Genomic DNA, 17,725 nt, shown 5'->3' with positions numbered 1-17,725 from the left:
TGTTTTACCCCGTTTGATACTTCGAAGGGCTCTGATGGTTCTCCACTTTCTTGGACACGAGCCTTTATGCCATCATGAAATAGTCTCACCATGGTTATGAATTTTTGTGGACAGCCATACTTTGACATGATCTTCCAGAGTCCTTCTCTGCTAACAGTGTCGAATGCCTTTGTTAAGTTGACATATATTGAGAACAGGTCATCATTTTGTTCTTGGCATTTTTCCTGGAGCTGCCTTGCTGCAAAGATCATGTCACTGGTTCCACTCTCTTTTCTGAAGCTGCACTGACTTTCTGGTAGTATACCATATTCTATGTGTTGCATGAGCCGATTTAGTAAGATGCGTGCAAGGATTTTCCCAGCAATAGAGAGAAGAGATATTCCTCTGTGGTTGTCGCAGATCTGGCGGTTTCTTTTTCGCTTGTATAAATGAACAATAGTGGCATCTTTAAAGTCTTGTGGTATTGACTCTTTTTCCCACATAATTAAGAAGAGCTTATGAAGTCTTTCAATTAGGGCTAATCCACCTTTTTTGTAGACCTCTGCGGGAATGGAGTCAGCTCCTGGGGCTTTTCCGCTTGCGAGCTGTTGAATGGCAAGATCGGTTTCCTTTAGCGTAAGGGGGTCATCCATTTTTTCATTTATTGGTACTTGCTGTAGCCTGTCTATGGCCGCTTCATTTATGATGGAAGGTGTATTGAGAACCTTTTCGAAGTGCTCTGCCCAGTGTTTTAGGATTTCTTCCATATCTGTCAATAGGATTGTCCCATCAGCATTTAATAGAGGGGATGAGCCTGACTTTGTGGGTCCATAGATTTCGTTTATGGCATGGTAGAAGTTCTTCATATCGTGCTTGTCAGCAAATTCCTGTATTGTTTCCACTTTCTTGCTAAGCCTGGTATCTTGTATTGGCGTAACTGTTTTTGCACATTTTTGCGGATGTTAGTGAATGTATCTTTAGTGGACTGGGAGTTTGAGTTGTTCAGATACAATTTGTGGAGCTTGTGCTTTTCGTCTAATAGTTTTCTGATCTCAGTACTGTTTTCATCAAACCAGTCCTGATGCTTTCTCTCTATAGGACCGAGTATGTTTAATGCTGTGCTATGGATAGCTTCTTTGAAGCATTCCCAGCTTTTATCTACATTTGATTCAGTTAGAAGGGTGGACTTGAGGCAGTTTTCTATCGCATCTGCAAGCGACTTTTCAGTTTTGTCATCTGCTAAGCTGGACATGTTTAGCCTTTTTAGGGGTTTAGATTTTTGCGGATGTCTCTTTGGTTGAATACGAATGATTAGTTTTGTGATGATGAGGCGGTGGTCTGTTCCACATTCTGCACCACAGCAAGATTTGGTGACACGAATGTCATGATGGTCAGATTGTCTGGTGATGATGTAATCTATGAGGTGCCAGTGTCTTGAGCGGGGATGCATCCAGGAAGTCCGCTTTCTCATTGGAAGACTGAATATTGTGTTCAATATGAGCAGCTTGTGTTCAGCACAGGTCTGGAGTAGTAATAATCCGTTGCTGTTGCATTGACCTATCCCGAATTTGCCTAAGACTCTTTTCCAGATGTGATGGTCAGAGCCGACTCTTGCATTGAAAGATGATGGTCGAAAGTTTACAAGGGTGGCGAGCACAACGACCAACCACCTTTACTTTCCTCAACTAATGTCTGGTACCCATTAGACTTGGTTGGACTCAGGGGTGTCCTAAAAGTTCAGAAATCCAAAATACCAGTTTTCACTGATATTTGAACCTGCATCCCCTTGGTTTGGAAGCTAAGTGCTTTACCACTCAGCCACCATGCCTTTTTCCCAATCACATGCTATTATGCAATTCTTCAACTTAACTTCTTCTTTTAGTTGTTTGGGATTAGATTCAAATAATGGCTGGTAGGATGAACTGTTGGTTGAACAAGTGGACTAGACTGTCTAAAATGAAAAAAAAAATTCTGTTAGATAATTCTGTTTTGTTTTATACCTCAACTTTGTTGTCCTGGAGTCTTTGAGCACTACCATATACTTAATCAGAACTCCATTTTTGATCTGTGCTCTTGCTTTTATGAAGTAGTATTTTAATTCATCTCTAAAATGTCACTTGCTACATAACTAGTTTATTGAGCTAGTATGTTATGAAAGAAATGAATCATTGTAAATTAATTTTTTTCTTTTCCAAAAAAAAAAATTAAAAAAAAGGGAAAAGTCCTTGCATCCATGTTCTTTGAGGCCTCTACCAGGACAAGCTGTTCATTCTCTGTGGCCATGCAGAGACTTGGAGGTTCAGTTGTCCACTTTAATGAACTCACCTCTTCCACTACAAAAGGAGAGTCTTTGCAAGGTACACCCTTTTTAGTTTAGTTGTTTTTAAAGGAATTATATTGATTGATTGCTGTGTTGTTGTCTTAGTAACACTGAACTATGTCCACAGATACTATTGTCATGATGGCAGGCTATGCTGATATCATTGTTATTCGACATCCAGAGGTTGGGGCTGTTCAGGTAATTCATTTATGTGTAGGAAAAAAAAAGAATTATCCAATTGAAATTTACTGTCTAGAATACTAATAACTCCAAAAATTTTTGGGTTAGAATTTTCATTTTAAACAAGAAATTCATGATACAAATAATAATACCTTTTAATTAATTAAATAGAAAAATAGTATTGCACTTTTTTTAAAAAGTTATTAGATCTATAGAGTAAATTTTCTTCAGAACCACTTTATTTTGTTTATGTCATAATGATCAGCTTGAAACATATCATCTAATATTCTAATATATATAAAAACCCTGACTCTCATTCATAATTAATTTCTCTGACTTGCGGTGGATGAAAAAAAAAAATTAACCTTTTATTACTATCATTACTTAGAGTAATTAAATATTTTCACAATCAAAACTTCAGTGTTTAAACTCTTTTTGTGTGTAACTTTTGGCTTATAACTTGCTATTGTATACATTTTATAAACTAAAAACATTTTTTATTATGTCTGTTCAAACTGGAACAGATTTCAGGTGTGGAGAGATAATGGTATGGAAGTGTTTGTGGGGAGATAAGTTATACAAAAATTCCAATTCAATGTAATAGATGCTAGAATTCATGGGTCAAAGGAATGTATGGGGTATTGTGTAATTGCAAGCATTATTTTATTATTTTAAGTTTGAAAAAAAAAAGGAAAAAAATTTATCCTAGGAACAAATGAACAGACCAGTGGGTAATTGTTGTGGAGTGGGTGTGGGTGTATTTCTGTCGTGATGGGAAGAGGTTATCTATTGATACGCAGTATTGTCATTAACTGTCTTGAGTAGGACAGATGACTCCAGAATGCTAGAGTAAAAAGACATGTTTTTGTAGCCAGTTAGATTTTGTTCAAAATACTACTGGCATTTTAAATTATTTCTAGTCTACTGTATTTATTTCATTTCATCTCAAGTTGCTGGATTTGGAAAAATATATAGAGAATAGCTTAGACCAGCGGTTCTCAACCTTTTTAGCTCCGCGACCCCCCTAATACAATTTTCCACTCTGCGGCGACCCCCAACCATTAAAAAAAAATTCGTTCATTGGGTTAGTTAAATGTAATTTAGTTTATATAATCGTATTTAAAATGTATATATCTGATATCCATGATGTTAATTCCATTGTTAGAAACTCAAACAAAAGCTTTATTAAGTGTAAAATAAATTTGCGCTTAGATAACAAAAAAGCGTATCTTTTATAACTTCCATTGATTTACTTTTCTAATGCGTTTTTACAATTATCATGTTGCATACCTAACTGACAATTTAAAAAGTAGGCATACTGTTAAAATAAGCATGGAAAACGTACAGTATTCGACACAGTAAACTTCTTTAGTACTTAGCTACAAAATTATTTTCAAACACGCCAAAGTCAGTGCGAATGTTGAACTTGTTTTTATTTCACTAGATTAGAGATTCACATCTTCTGCATCAAGTTTATTTATGTATTTAGGCAGAAAAACATGTTTCACAAAGAAAACAATGTAGGAAGTAGTGACAATAAATCTCAACTAGAACAGAGTGGCTGCAAACAATTGATCCAGAATTGTGTAATGTAACTGACATTGAAGCAAATCATATAAGAAAGAGTACGATCTGTGCAGACACCACATTTATTTTTCCAAGAGGTCTTTTACTTTTCTCAATTCCATCACATGCTGTTGAGATCGTTTCAAAAAGTTTGCATAGAAGCTAATCTTTAAGCTCGTCATTATGTATGTATCTCAAGTAAAACAGTAAATTGAACAATTTACAACGTCTGTAGATTCATCAAGCTGAATACTAAATATTGTAAAAGGAGCAGACATCATTTCCTGAATTACCTGATTGATAACATCAGAAGACATGTCAACTGTTATCCTGTGAACAGTGTCATTAGACATGGAAATAGCACTAAATTTATAAATGTATTCAGCTCCAAACAGAACTCGTACAATGTACATGACCGTTGACAGTAACTCATTGGTAATGGTGTTAGATTTCAGAACTCTTGCAATTCTGAGAGCCACCAAATAGGAAGCTCAAGGACTGCTCCGACAGTCTTCAAAACTAAAATACTGGATTCCCTTATGATCATCAAAGCTCTGATATTTTTTCGGCCTCATAAATTTGGCATTACTAATGACGCATCTTGGTATTTCAATTCAAGCTTAAACTATTGAAGTAAAACATACCGCAAAAAATTGTCATTTTGTTTTCTTTTCTCAACATTCTTTGTCCATGTTCATGGATTGTTCCATAATGAATTTATTTCCTTTATAACATGGACTATAATTCGATAGCGTATTGTTAATGAAAGTTTCTTCACGACGTGATTAAATCTTCACCAAAGAAACATTTGACCCCTCAATGGTGCTACGACGTATTTAATGGACTCAATCATTTCTGCAACAACAAAGACGTCTTCTTTAACAACTACAAAGAAGAAACTAGCAATAAAAAGCTTGTCTACTTTCAAACAATGATGTTACATTGACTCCAAATGCCATCCATATCCCCTGGCTTTATGTCTTTGTTCTTAGATCTATATGTGTTATCCCCACCTTTTATTTTATTTTAGTGATACATGACAATCTCATAATTTATTTAATAATAATGTAATCTAAGTAGTTATCTTTACAACCACATCATAAATATAAATGTATATCATCCATGTTACAAGTGTGCATGTTAAAACACGTTAAAAACTAAAAAAAAAAAAACAATAAAAACTTCAGGTTACAAATAGCACAATAACCAAACCATTTTCCGATGGTCTTAGACGACCCCTGGCAAATGGTCATTCGACCCCCAAAGGGGTCACGACCCACAGATTGAGAACCCCTGGCTTAGACTGAGTAGCCACCTGATATACAGCACACCTCCTTAATCTTTGGACTCAAAGACAAACTTTGTTATTATTATTATATTTTCAACAAAAGTAATACGAATGATAGAATAATAATTATTACTTTGTCTTTAAAATGAAATTCTTGTATTTTTAGTCTGCAGCCAAAGCTAGCAGGAAACCTGTAGTGAATGCAGGGGATGGTATTGGGGAACATCCTACACAAGCTTTGTTGGATGTTTTCACTGTCAGAGAAGAAATTGGCACAGTTAATGGTTTGACAGTAAGTGAGGGTTTAACCTTATCATTGCAATATAAGTTTTTAACACTTAACTTAGTCACGGTTCGTAAAATTCTCCTAAAAATTGCCAGAATTCTCCTAAAATTTTGTCCACTCTCCTAAACCCAATATTTTTTAAAATATAATTTTTGGTCATTTCTTGCTAAAAAATGTTGGGGGAAAAAACAACAGTGTAACTAGGCATTCTGATGACTTGACGTTACGGGCTGGCTGTGTCAATGAGCTGACCAGTGACACACCTACACCGCCTTTCACCCACTTAGAATCAAGTGAAGATAATTACTAACCATGTGAAGCCGTGAAAAGTCCGCGAATTTTAGTGAATTAGAGTTATAATCTATATAGTCTATTATAGATTCTAGATCTTTGATAGATTCAGTGAAGATAATTCTCACACAGCCGTGAAAAGTCCGCAAATTTAGTGACTAAGATCTAGCCTCTAGATTTATGCTAAATCACTAGAACCTGGTGAAGATAATTACTACTAGTGAAGATAATTACTAACTCTATGCAGGGCCGGCCCTATGCGAAATAGACTGCGCGGGGCCTAATCTGGGTTGTGATAAGGATAATAAGTGAAAATTAAGATTTTGTATTAGAAAATAAATTCGTCTTTACATTTTATTCATACTCTACTAAGTGCAAAATCAAAGTCAAATTAACTTTACGAGCCATCTACAGTAGATAGTAGTTTTTCCAAAAAAAAAAAAAGCTGATAAACATTCTGCCTTTTAGATTTACTATTGAATAGCAAAATATCACTTTTTTTTTTAAGATGACAAGATAGATGCAAGTGACAATTAAGTATTTGAACTTCTTGTTTTGGTTAAAATTCGCCTTATTATTACATTTTTTATTAAATGAAAGCTGAATATGCAGGTTTGTTGTTTTTTTTATCGCGAGTAGGATTGGCGTTGTTTTGTCTGTTTTTATGGAGATTTGCATCAGTTTTCAGAAGATTTTAATAGTTTCAGGAGATTTTTTGTATATTTTACAATAAGTTAAAATGGTTTAATTTTATAATTTACACCTAGAATTTGCGCAGGGCCTATGAAAGTGCGGGGCCCACTCCGGCCGCATAGGTTGCAGTGGCCTAAGACCGGCCCTGACCCTATGAAACCATGAAAAGTCTGCAAATTTTAGTGACTTAGATATAGAGTCTAGATTTACAGTAGATTCAGTGAAGATAATTCGCACACAACCATGAAAAGTCATCGAATTTTAGTGACTTAGATCTACTGTAGATTTAACGAAAATGTTTCGCACACAGCTGTGAAAAGTCCATAAAAGTTATTTTGGTCGTACAAGCCAGGGAAACTACATAGTTGAAAAAGAAATTCTGCTTGAAAAAATATGAATTTTTCTAGATATAAATTTTGATCAAAGAGTATAAATAATGGGAGACTCAATGGTAGTCTGTTGTATATTATGCTTTGTTTCAATATTATTACTATTGATTTATTATTTCAATTCATTTTATATTGTGCCATTATATATTGTTATAAACCTGGTGGTGGCACAGATGGGGGTAGTGGTGTGTGTGTAGTCAGCCGACGCAAATTGCCCCAGGAACGCCCTTACCATGTAGTTAAAAGGATCACAGATGACGTTTGCCGGATACAAGGAAGCCACCGGTCCAAGGGGAAGGTCGTCCACATCAATGGACTCCACCCGTTTCATGGCGAGTTTGATTCTGTCCGGGACGGACAGATCTAAGGAGGGGGCAGTGTTATAAACCTGGTGGTGGCACAGATGGGGGTAGTGGTGTGTGTGTAGTCAGCCGATGCAAATCGCCCCAGGCCAGTGCTAGACGAGCGGTCAACCATGACGAGCTACGACGGTCAGCCGAGTCGAGTGTCAACAGGACGGTTCGGGAAGGATCGCAGTCGTGAACAGAGCTCAGGAGCGTCACGAGAGTTGTAGTCATCTGACCACCTAGAAATGTTGAGCGGCGTTCTGTCCGGTTCGAGAAGGCCAGTAGGGACCCTATATAACAGCGGAGGTGTCGCAGTCAAGACGGTTCACGACAGAAGGTTCACGACAGGGGTTCAGAACACGGTCGACTACAGCACAGTTTCAACGGTGTGGTTCTGTACGGAGCATTACGATGGTTCAGTGCGGAGTACTGTCAAGTACAGTTGAGATGAATGGCGTCTTGATCTTGGTCTGCGATCGAGTCCGACACAACGAGCCTAGTATGCGAAGTCAGTCCTGAACTGTTGAACCCAGTGCAAGCCCGGAACGAGACGGAGAGGCCAGTGCAAGAGTTTGATACAGCAGTACGGTGTTATCGGAGAGATATTTGTACAGTGTACGTGTTGCCAATTGTACAATGTTGGCTGTTATTTATTCAACTATTAAAGTGTTACGTTACTTTGGAGCCCTGAGTTGTCGAGTTCTTTAAGTTGGTGGTGTATGGTGCAGTTTGTAGAGAGCCTGGATAGTGAGATTCGTAACAATATGAATTATTCTGTTAACATATTTATTATTTAAGTTAATACTATAAAATTATTCTCTAAACCGGATGTGAATATGATTCTAAATTCAGAGGAACCCAGCTACACTACATCTAGAATTCCTACAGCATGAACACCACACAACACAGTTATCACACTCTCTTCCAATATTTACAATGTTTATAAAGCAGCTTTCTGTTTTATCTTTTGAGAAAGTAATGAAGAGGAAGTGTTCTTGAATACTTTCAGAGCAGGTTTTGATAACTGGCAAGCAGCTCTCTAAATAACACTTTTATCAAACGTTTCAAACACTACCCTTTAGTCTGAACTAAGTTCTGTGAGTTTTGTCCAATAAAGGTTTATTTCAAATTACTCAGGATTTCTATGAGACACATCACCATTTCAAGTTTAAATAAGATTGATATTTTAAAAATTAACAAAATATTGCGCTGTTTTGTACAACAGATCACACTTGTTGGTGACTTGAAAAATGGCCGCACTGTCCACTCTTTGGCCAAGCTGTTAATGTTGTATAAGGTCAATGTGAGATATGTGCCTGTACCTGGACTTGAAATGCCAACTGATATTGTGGAACTTCTAAGAAAACGTGGGATAAAACAGGTTGGTGCAAAGTCTTTAATAACTCTTTCGGCCACAGGTGGGAAACTAGTACAAAATAAAGTAACTTATTGAACTCCATACTGTGACCAATTATTTTTGAAATTTGAAAATCTGCAAAAAAAAGCTTGATCTACTATGTTTGCAGGAATCTTTTCAATCCCTTGAAGATGCTCTTCCTGACACTGATGTCTTGTACATGACAAGAATACAGAAAGAAAGATTTGAAAACATTGAAGCATACAATGAGGTAATAAACATGAAATTAATGTTCTGGTATTCAAATTTGTCTCTTTGGAGTAATCCATTATTAAAATGAAATGTCTATATGTACCAGTATTGTAATAAATCTAAGGAGGCAACTCAATGAGGGCTGACCATAAAAGATCATGTGTAAATAAGACTGAAAAAAAACACAGTGACTATAGCCTTCAATACATTAGAAGTGTTGTTTTTTGTTCTACCAGTCCTTTCCTACCAAACCTTAATACAGACCAACAACACCTTTTTCCATGTCGCTCCAGGTCCCTAATCCAGATGTGGTAGCACGAAGGATGGCTCTTAAAGTTCCATACAGCTCTTTCTAATCACTTCAAGCAATATCTCTCCTTGCTCATCTAAATAATCCATCCATCTCCAGTGTTGTACAGTGTGCTGGTGCACACCATAAGCATATGTGCAGAGTTATTTCATTATATTAGGGATGCACATGATACCACTTTTTGATATCCAGCCGAATAGTAAAATAAGATATCTTGCTGAAGCTGGATACCGTACCCACATGTGTAGTAAATAGCTATATACTGAATATTTTACCTAACTTCTAAATAGTATACTTACCGTTATGTTATATTTTTTATTTTACTTTTTTTTTTTCACCTTATTGTTTTAAACTTATTGATGAATTAAAGTTGATCAGCATTTATTAACTAATATTACAAACTATTATGTGTTACTTGTTTGTCTATGTACAAAACTGGTATATATATTTATATTGTGCTAATGTAAATCTCTCAAAGGTAAAGTGCAATCTGGGTTGTATAGTGGGTAAATGTAAGTGTTCATTTATTTCAGACTGGTCAACCGTCATCAGGCTTTTATTTTAAAGGCCACAAACTGCTTGATACAGATAGTGGCTAAGTGTATATCATAAGTAATGACTAATAATATAAGTAATATACTCATGGTTTGTGTAGCAAAAGGTCTTTTGTAGATATATGCTTTATAGTCAAGCCTTTTAATTGAGCCTTCTTAGTGTCAACATGTTGACTTAGCAAATTATGTCCATCTATGAACTCAATGTAATGGACGTAGCAAATAAGGGGGTAGGAGTTGATCATCTCTACCTCTGAAGATATACCCACACAGCTAGTCAGGTCTGCGGGACATAGTACAGGTAGCATGTTAACTAACCCAAGATAAACAAAGTAAAAAAAAAATGTGCCAGCCATTGCTGCTATCTATTTAATGTGCATTTATAATGTAAATTTTCATTTCTATTTATATTAACACGCTTTGTCGTTGAAATAAAAAAATGTTTGGTGCATCTTCCTACATTTTTAAACACATAATTTTACTTCTAAAATAAATGTTAATACATTCAATAACAGGTCCACTTTATACATATTAATAAGAATGTAGGTAGGCCTACTATGTTGTTCTTTTTAATATCCAGCCAATTATCCTGCAGTGATATTCGTCTAGAACTGATAATGGCTGGATAATCGACCGGAGCTGGAGCTACTTTCCTGTGCAACCCTACAACAACTACATATGTATAGAGAGAGAGAGAAAAATTGTATCGATGAGTAATCATGGCGCAAACACACACACACATCATTTAAATATTTGCAACCAGCAGTAATTGTATGTGGTGTTGCTCAGGATTTTTTTTTTTAGTATTCTAATGTCTGAGAGAGAGACAGCTTGTCACATGGTGCGGGAGGATCTAGGTCTTTTAACACACATATTTTTGGAAGATAACAGGGCATAGCCACCTTAAAGTAATGTTAATCAGTCAAACCACCTATACTTATTACAAGGTTAAAATATTGATATATCTATCTATATATATATATAATTGGTGATTCAATCACCAATTATACTACTAAGTACTACTAAGATGTTTTGAATATAATGACATAACATTTTTTTTCTTGCAGTCATGCAACAAGTTTATTCTGACTCCAGAATTAATGAACCTGGCTAAAAAGAAAATGGTGGTCATGCATCCCCTTCCACGTCTGTTTGAAATAAGGTAATACAAGTTAATATATATAAAAAAAAAGTTTTGTTTTACTATACCTCTTTTCAAGTCACTCCTTCATGGAGGAACCTGGGTGGGCGGGCGAATGCTGATCTTAAAACAGCTCTAACAATTTTCCTAGAAATTTAACAGTTGATGAATATCGCTGAGAAAAGAATTAATAGCTCATTGGCCTGGAAAACCGTTGTAATTTTTCAAAGTAAAAAATAATTGTAAATTTGGATTGGCTAGACTTAGAAAAAAACAACATTGCATAGCAGATGGCTGCACCGAAATTATGATAAGAGTAAATTTAAAGTTGCTTCAATTTTATGGAAAGAATATTTAAGCCTTACTAATATTTTTTTACGTAATTTTAATAAAGATTATATCTACATTCTAGATCTAGAATTTGATCATAAGAGTTCTTAATCACAAGTCTAGGTCAAGTATTAGATTTAGTTGACCATTTTATGATAATGTTAATAAATAATCACAAAAGTATGAATTCCCGCTTGCTAAAATTGGTAAATACATATGTTCACGCATCTGTCTCAAAATCACATGTTCGATACTCGGTTTGAACCTAATATTTTTTTTAGTTATTTTTTTTTACATTTTATTCTATTTTAAGTAGTATAATAGAGGCATTGTCTTTTTTAAAAAAGTTTATTTTTTAATATTTTTCTTGATAAAAAGACAATACCTGATGACTTATTGAAAAAGTGTTTACTTTACTCAATATAACGCATCATTAGAAGGCAGATTCTAGTTAGATGATAGGTCTATAGATCCAGACAAAGAACGTTTCTGATCGTCTATTTATTTATTTTACTCTTTGAAGATTTGCAGGAATACTTGTCGTATGTGTTCAAGATAAAGCTGTCGCAAGCCAAATTTATTTATTACATTATTATACTTCAAAAAAACTATAACAATCAGAGTTTCCCAGTGTGGCCAGGTAGCTAATAAGTCTTTTGCAGAAGATATACATAAACTATTTGGTTGGAGCCATTTTCAAGAACCAGGTTTTTGTTTTTTCCAATGAAGAATTTGCAAGCTGAGAAGAGGAATTGTAAAAAAAAAAAAGATGTTTTTTTTATTATTATTTTTTTAACTAATTGCAGAAATCAGTTTGGTGATAACAATTTCAACATTAAATATGGTTTGTTTCCTTTCCAGCCACAGTATTGACACAGACCCAAGAGCAGCTTACTTCAGGCAGGCAGAGAATGGTCTCTATGTCAGAATGGCTTTGATTGCATTGATTCTTGGTAGATGTTAATACAGCATGACTGCAGCATCACCTTGTGTATTCTATGATACAATTTAAAAGAAATGAGTTCAGCCTTTGAAGTTCAAAGATATATTTTGCATTTGTTTTTAATCTTATACTCTTGAACATTTCAAATGATCCGGTAATATTTTTTGTTTTGTTTTGCTACTGTACAAGTTTTTTTTTTGTTATTGTTCACTTCATACTTCATTGATATTAAAATTGTATGTCAACAACCATAAAGTGTTCTATTAAACGAGTATAATTACTCTTTTGGGAGAAGTTTACTTTACATGTCTCAGCATTTTCTTTATTGATCTTGCATTTATCAATGCTCTAATCCTTTTATAAACAAGTTCTACTCACTTCCATTGACTTTTACAATATTTGCTCTTTATAAAAATGTATTTTTACTTTTTTTTCTGTTAATTTGTATTCCATACATTTTATTGTCTTAATTTTTTTAAACAATTTTGTTTAATTCATGTATGAATGTAATAGAATCTTTTTGGTATATTATATTTTGTTTATTGCATTTTTCAATTGTATAAATTCCATCAAAATAATGAGTTGCTACATCGGTACGTGACGTTTTGGCGCCGCCGTTTTGGCCCCGCCGTTTTGGCGCGAGCCGTTTTGGCAACGGGACGTTTTGGCGCGAGATATCATTTGACGATAATTTAATAAGCACGTAGCTTTTTTTTTAATGAACCCTTGAATTCCAGAGACTTAGGCAAATAACCATGGTGTCTATGTATAATTAACTTACAGTATTTTGAGAAACATGGTAGATGTATTATATTTTTACTTATATTAGCAAGTGTTTGGTATGTATAGTTGGAGATACCATACAGTTATTAAATAAACCAATGTTAATATAAACCAATAATTGCATCAATTTTTAGTCTATCATCGTTTCATTTTGTTTTTAATTTTAAAGTAATATCATAAAAAACTTTTTTGAAAATAAAAGTGTGCCTCTTAATAAACAAACATACACAAGCCAAAATGTTTATTATAGAAAATGATGTGAAAAACAAACACACATTTACATTTATACGTGAAAAATATGTCTTAACACAAACACTCATGCAAAACATAGATATGAATAATTCTTTTAAAAGAAATAATACAATAAACGTACATATGTATTTTGCGCCAAAACGTCCCGTCGCCAAAACGGCTCGCGCCAAAACGACCTTCGCGCCAAAACGGCGGCGCCAAAACGTCCTGCTTCGTGCTACATTTAGTCAATAATGGAACAATTTTTTTATTTGAAATATATTTTGAAAAGAGATTTTTTTTAATGCATTTCAAATTTTCTGCAACATTTTACTAAAGGATCAAAAGGATATTAAATATTTTGTTTCAAATGATGTGTTTATTATAGTTTTAATGTTACTATAAAAACAAGTTGATAGTGTTTTAGTTAATATTAGCTGTTTCATTGAAAAATACCTTAATAAACAAATGCTGTTATGCTTATATTGATGAATGAGAACTACACTAGACTGAACTAGGTTTACACACTAATGTTTGGTAGATATAGAGCCTACAACAAATACAACACTCTTACATGTAGCAGATTTAACAAATAATTTAGATATGATAATATAGTGTAGATTTAGAATCTAGATTCTGTTACTCTGCACTTATACTTGGGTTTGTTCTTATCAGCATTGAAAAGGTTAAATGTTGAAGATATGGTGAACACTGCAAGTTTGGGAAAAGTTGGAGTTGAACTTTTTTTTTCTTAACAAGGTCAAATAAGGAAAAAAACAAAAACTATGAAGCGATTGGAATTAAGCTGCACTATTTATATGAATTTGATTCTATGGACTCCGTTGTATTTCAATGAAGCTATAGAATTGATAGGTCTGTAAGGAGGGGGGACATGCTGACAAAATGGGGAGGGCTATTTTTTTTAAATTTATTGTTGTATTTGCATTATAATTATAAATCCATATCTGAGTACTAATCTAGTAAAAGCATTGTTCAATTTTTTTTTTAAATAATTATATGAAACATCATTTCATCTCTGATATATATAGAATCTGTTTTCAAAAGAGGCATCAGCAACAAGATGGATTCAAAATGATGTAATTTCAATAAATTTTGCCATTGCAATTCTTGTCAAAACTGTCAAATGCTACAAGACAGCTTACTTAACATAAGCATCGTGGATAAACTTAACATAAGCATCATGGATAAACTTAACATAAGCATAGTGGATAAACTTAACATGAGAACCATGCACAATCTTATGACGATCCAGGGCACTCAATTGTACATGTTAGTGCCTCCTATGTTTCACTCGTTTGTATCTGACCATCTTATCCCTTCTGAATTGAACTTAGTTTGACCCACGCATCTTTTTATTACAAATCTTGTATTAACTCCCTTTGGTCTGTCTGGAAGTTATGAAAGATTATTTCCTCCACACCCTATCTCGGGTCTTATTAAACATTATTTCCTCCACACCCTATCTCGGGTCTTATGAAACATTATTTCCTCCACATCTCGGGTCTTATGAAACATTATTTCCTCCACACCCTATCTCGGGTCTTATGAAACATTATTTCCTCCACACCCTATCTCGGGTCTTATGAAACATTATTTCCTCCACATCTCGGGTCTTATGAAACATTATTTCCTCCACACCCTATCTCGGGTCTTATTAAACATTATTTCCTCCACACCCTATCTCGGGTCTTATGAAACATTATTTCCTCCACATCTCGGGTCTTATGAAACATTATTTCCTCCACACCCTATCTCGGGTCTTATTAAACATTATTTCCTCCACACCCTATCTCGGGTCTTATGAAACATTATTTCCTCCACACCCTATCTCGGGTCTTATTAAACATTATTTCCTCCACATCTCGGGTCTTATGAAACATTATTTCCTCCACACCCTATCTCGGGTCTTATGAAACATTATTTCCTCCACACCCTATCTCGGGTCTTATGAAACATTATTTCCTCCACATCTCGGGTCTTATGAAACATTATTTCCTCCACCACCCTATCTCGGGTCTTATGAAACATTATTTCCTCCACCACCCTATCTCGGGTCTTATTAAACATTATTTCCTCCACACCCTATCTCGGGTCTTATGAAACATTATTTCCTCCACATCTCGGGTCTTATGAAACATTATTTCCTCCACACCCTATCTCGGGTCTTATGAAACATTATTTCCTCCACACCCTATCTCGGGTCTTATGAAACATTATTTCCTCCACATCTCGGGTCTTATGAAACATTATTTCCTCCACACCCTATCTCGGGTCTTATTAAACATTATTTCCTCCACACCCTATCTCGGGTCTTATGAAACATTATTTCCTCCACATCTCGGGTCTTATGAAACATTATTTCCTCCACACCCTATCTCGGGTCTTATTAAACATTATTTCCTCCACACCCTATCTCGGGTCTTATGAAACATTATTTCCTCCACACCCTATCTCGGGTCTTATTAAACATTATTTCCTCCACATCTCGGGTCTTATGAAACATTATTTCCTCCACACCCTATCTCGGGTCTTATGAAACATTATTTCCTCCACACCCTATCTCGGGTCTTATGAAACATTATTTCCTCCACATCTCGGGTCTTATGAAACATTATTTCCTCCACACCCTATCTCGGGTCTTATGAAACATTATTTCCTCCACATCTCGGGTCTTATGAAACATTATTTCCTCCACACCCTATCTCGGGTCTTATTAAACATTATTTCCTCCACACCCTATCTCGGGTCTTATGAAACATTATTTCCTCCACATCTCGGGTCTTATGAAACATTATTTCCTCCACACCCTATCTCGGGTCTTATTAAACATTATTTCCTCCACACCCTATCTCGGGTCTTATGAAACATTATTTCCTCCACACCCTATCTCGGGTCTTATTAAACATTATTTCCTCCACATCTCGGGTCTTATGAAACATTATTTCCTCCACACCCTATCTCGGGTCTTATGAAACATTATTTCCTCCACACCCTATCTCGGGTCTTATGAAACATTATTTCCTCCACATCTCGGGTCTTATGAAACATTATTTCCTCCACCACCCTATCTCGGGTCTTATGAAACATTATTTCCTCCACCACCCTATCTCGGGTCTTATGAAACATTATTTCCTCCACACCCTATCTCGGGTCTTATGAAACATTATTTCCTCCACACCCTATCTCGGGTCTTATTAAACATTATTTCCTCCACATCTCGGGTCTTATTAAACATTATTTCCTCCACCACCCTATCTCGGGTCTTATGAAACATTATTTCCTCCACACCCTATCTCGGGTCTTATGAAACATTATTTCCTCCACATCTCGGGTCTTATTAAACATTATTTCCTCCACATCTCGGGTCTTATGAAACATTATTTCCTCCACCACCCTATCTCGGGTCTTATGAAACATTATTTCCTCCACACCCTATCTCGGGTCTTATGAAACATTATTTCCTCCACATCTCGGGTCTTATTAAACATTATTTCCTCCACACCCTATCTCGGGTCTTATGAAACATTATTTCCTCCACACCCTATCTCGGGTCTTATGAAACATTATTTCCTCCACATCCTATCTCGGGTCTTATTAAACATTATTTCCTCCACATCTCGGGTCTTATGAAACATTATTTCCTCCACCACCCTATCTCGGGTCTTATGAAACATTATTTCCTCCACACCCTATCTCGGGTCTTATGAAACATTATTTCCTCCACACCCTATCTCGGGTCTTATGAAACATTATTTCCTCCACACCCTATCTCGGGTCTTATGAAACATTATTTCCTCCACATCTCGGGTCTTATGAAACATTATTTCCTCCACACCCTATCTCGGGTCTTATGAAACATTATTTCCTCCACACCCTATCTCGGGTCTTATTAAACATTATTTCCTCCACACCCTATCTCGGGTCTTATGAAACATTATTTCCTCCACCACCCTATCTCGGGTCTTATGAAACATTATTTCCTCCACCACCCTATCTCGGGTCTTATGAAACATTATTTCCTCCACACCCTATCTCGGGTCTTATGAAACATTATTTCCTCCACATCTCGGGTCTTATGAAACATTATTTCCTCCACACCCTATCTCGGGTCTTATTAAACATTATTTCCTCCACACCCTATCTCGGGTCTTATGAAACATTATTTCCTCCACACCCTATCTCGGGTCTTATTAAACATTATTTCCTCCACACCCTATCTCGGGTCTTATGAAACATTATTTCCTCCACACCCTATCTCGGGTCTTATGAAACATTATTTCCTCCACACCCTATCTCGGGTCTTATGAAACATTATTTCCTCCACACCCTATCTCGGGTCTTATTAAACATTATTTCCTCCACACCCTATCTCGGGTCTTATGAAACATTATTTCCTCCACCACCCTATCTCGGGTCTTATGAAACATTATTTCCTCCACACCCTATCTCGGGTCTTATGTTTCC

General features: G+C 35.5%; 1 protein-coding gene across 4 annotated transcripts in view; it reads left to right on the top strand.

The window, feature by feature from the left end:
* The window catches only part of LOC106065454 (CAD protein-like), a 41,480-nt gene extending 28,674 nt beyond the window's left edge, over positions 1-12,806 (top strand). For all 4 annotated transcript variants that reach the window (XM_056031154.1, XM_056031151.1, XM_056031155.1 and 1 more), the window contains 7 exons: positions 2,195-2,336; positions 2,427-2,497; positions 5,500-5,625; positions 8,565-8,720; positions 8,866-8,967; positions 10,880-10,974; positions 12,145-12,806. In XM_056031154.1, the coding sequence (XP_055887129.1) occupies positions 2,195-2,336; positions 2,427-2,497; positions 5,500-5,625; positions 8,565-8,720; positions 8,866-8,967; positions 10,880-10,974; positions 12,145-12,247 (795 nt within the window). In that variant the 3' untranslated portion in view covers positions 12,248-12,806. The remainder of the gene's footprint in view (positions 1-2,194; positions 2,337-2,426; positions 2,498-5,499; positions 5,626-8,564; positions 8,721-8,865; positions 8,968-10,879; positions 10,975-12,144) is intronic.
* The last annotated feature ends 4,919 nt before the right edge of the window (positions 12,807-17,725 follow it).

This window comes from Biomphalaria glabrata, chromosome 5 (assembly GCF_947242115.1).
Source record: "Biomphalaria glabrata chromosome 5, xgBioGlab47.1, whole genome shotgun sequence".
Taxonomy (NCBI): Eukaryota; Metazoa; Mollusca; class Gastropoda; family Planorbidae; genus Biomphalaria; species Biomphalaria glabrata.
The sequence above is the reverse complement of the archived record's forward strand: the minus strand, read 5'-3'. Positions and strand labels throughout refer to the sequence as shown.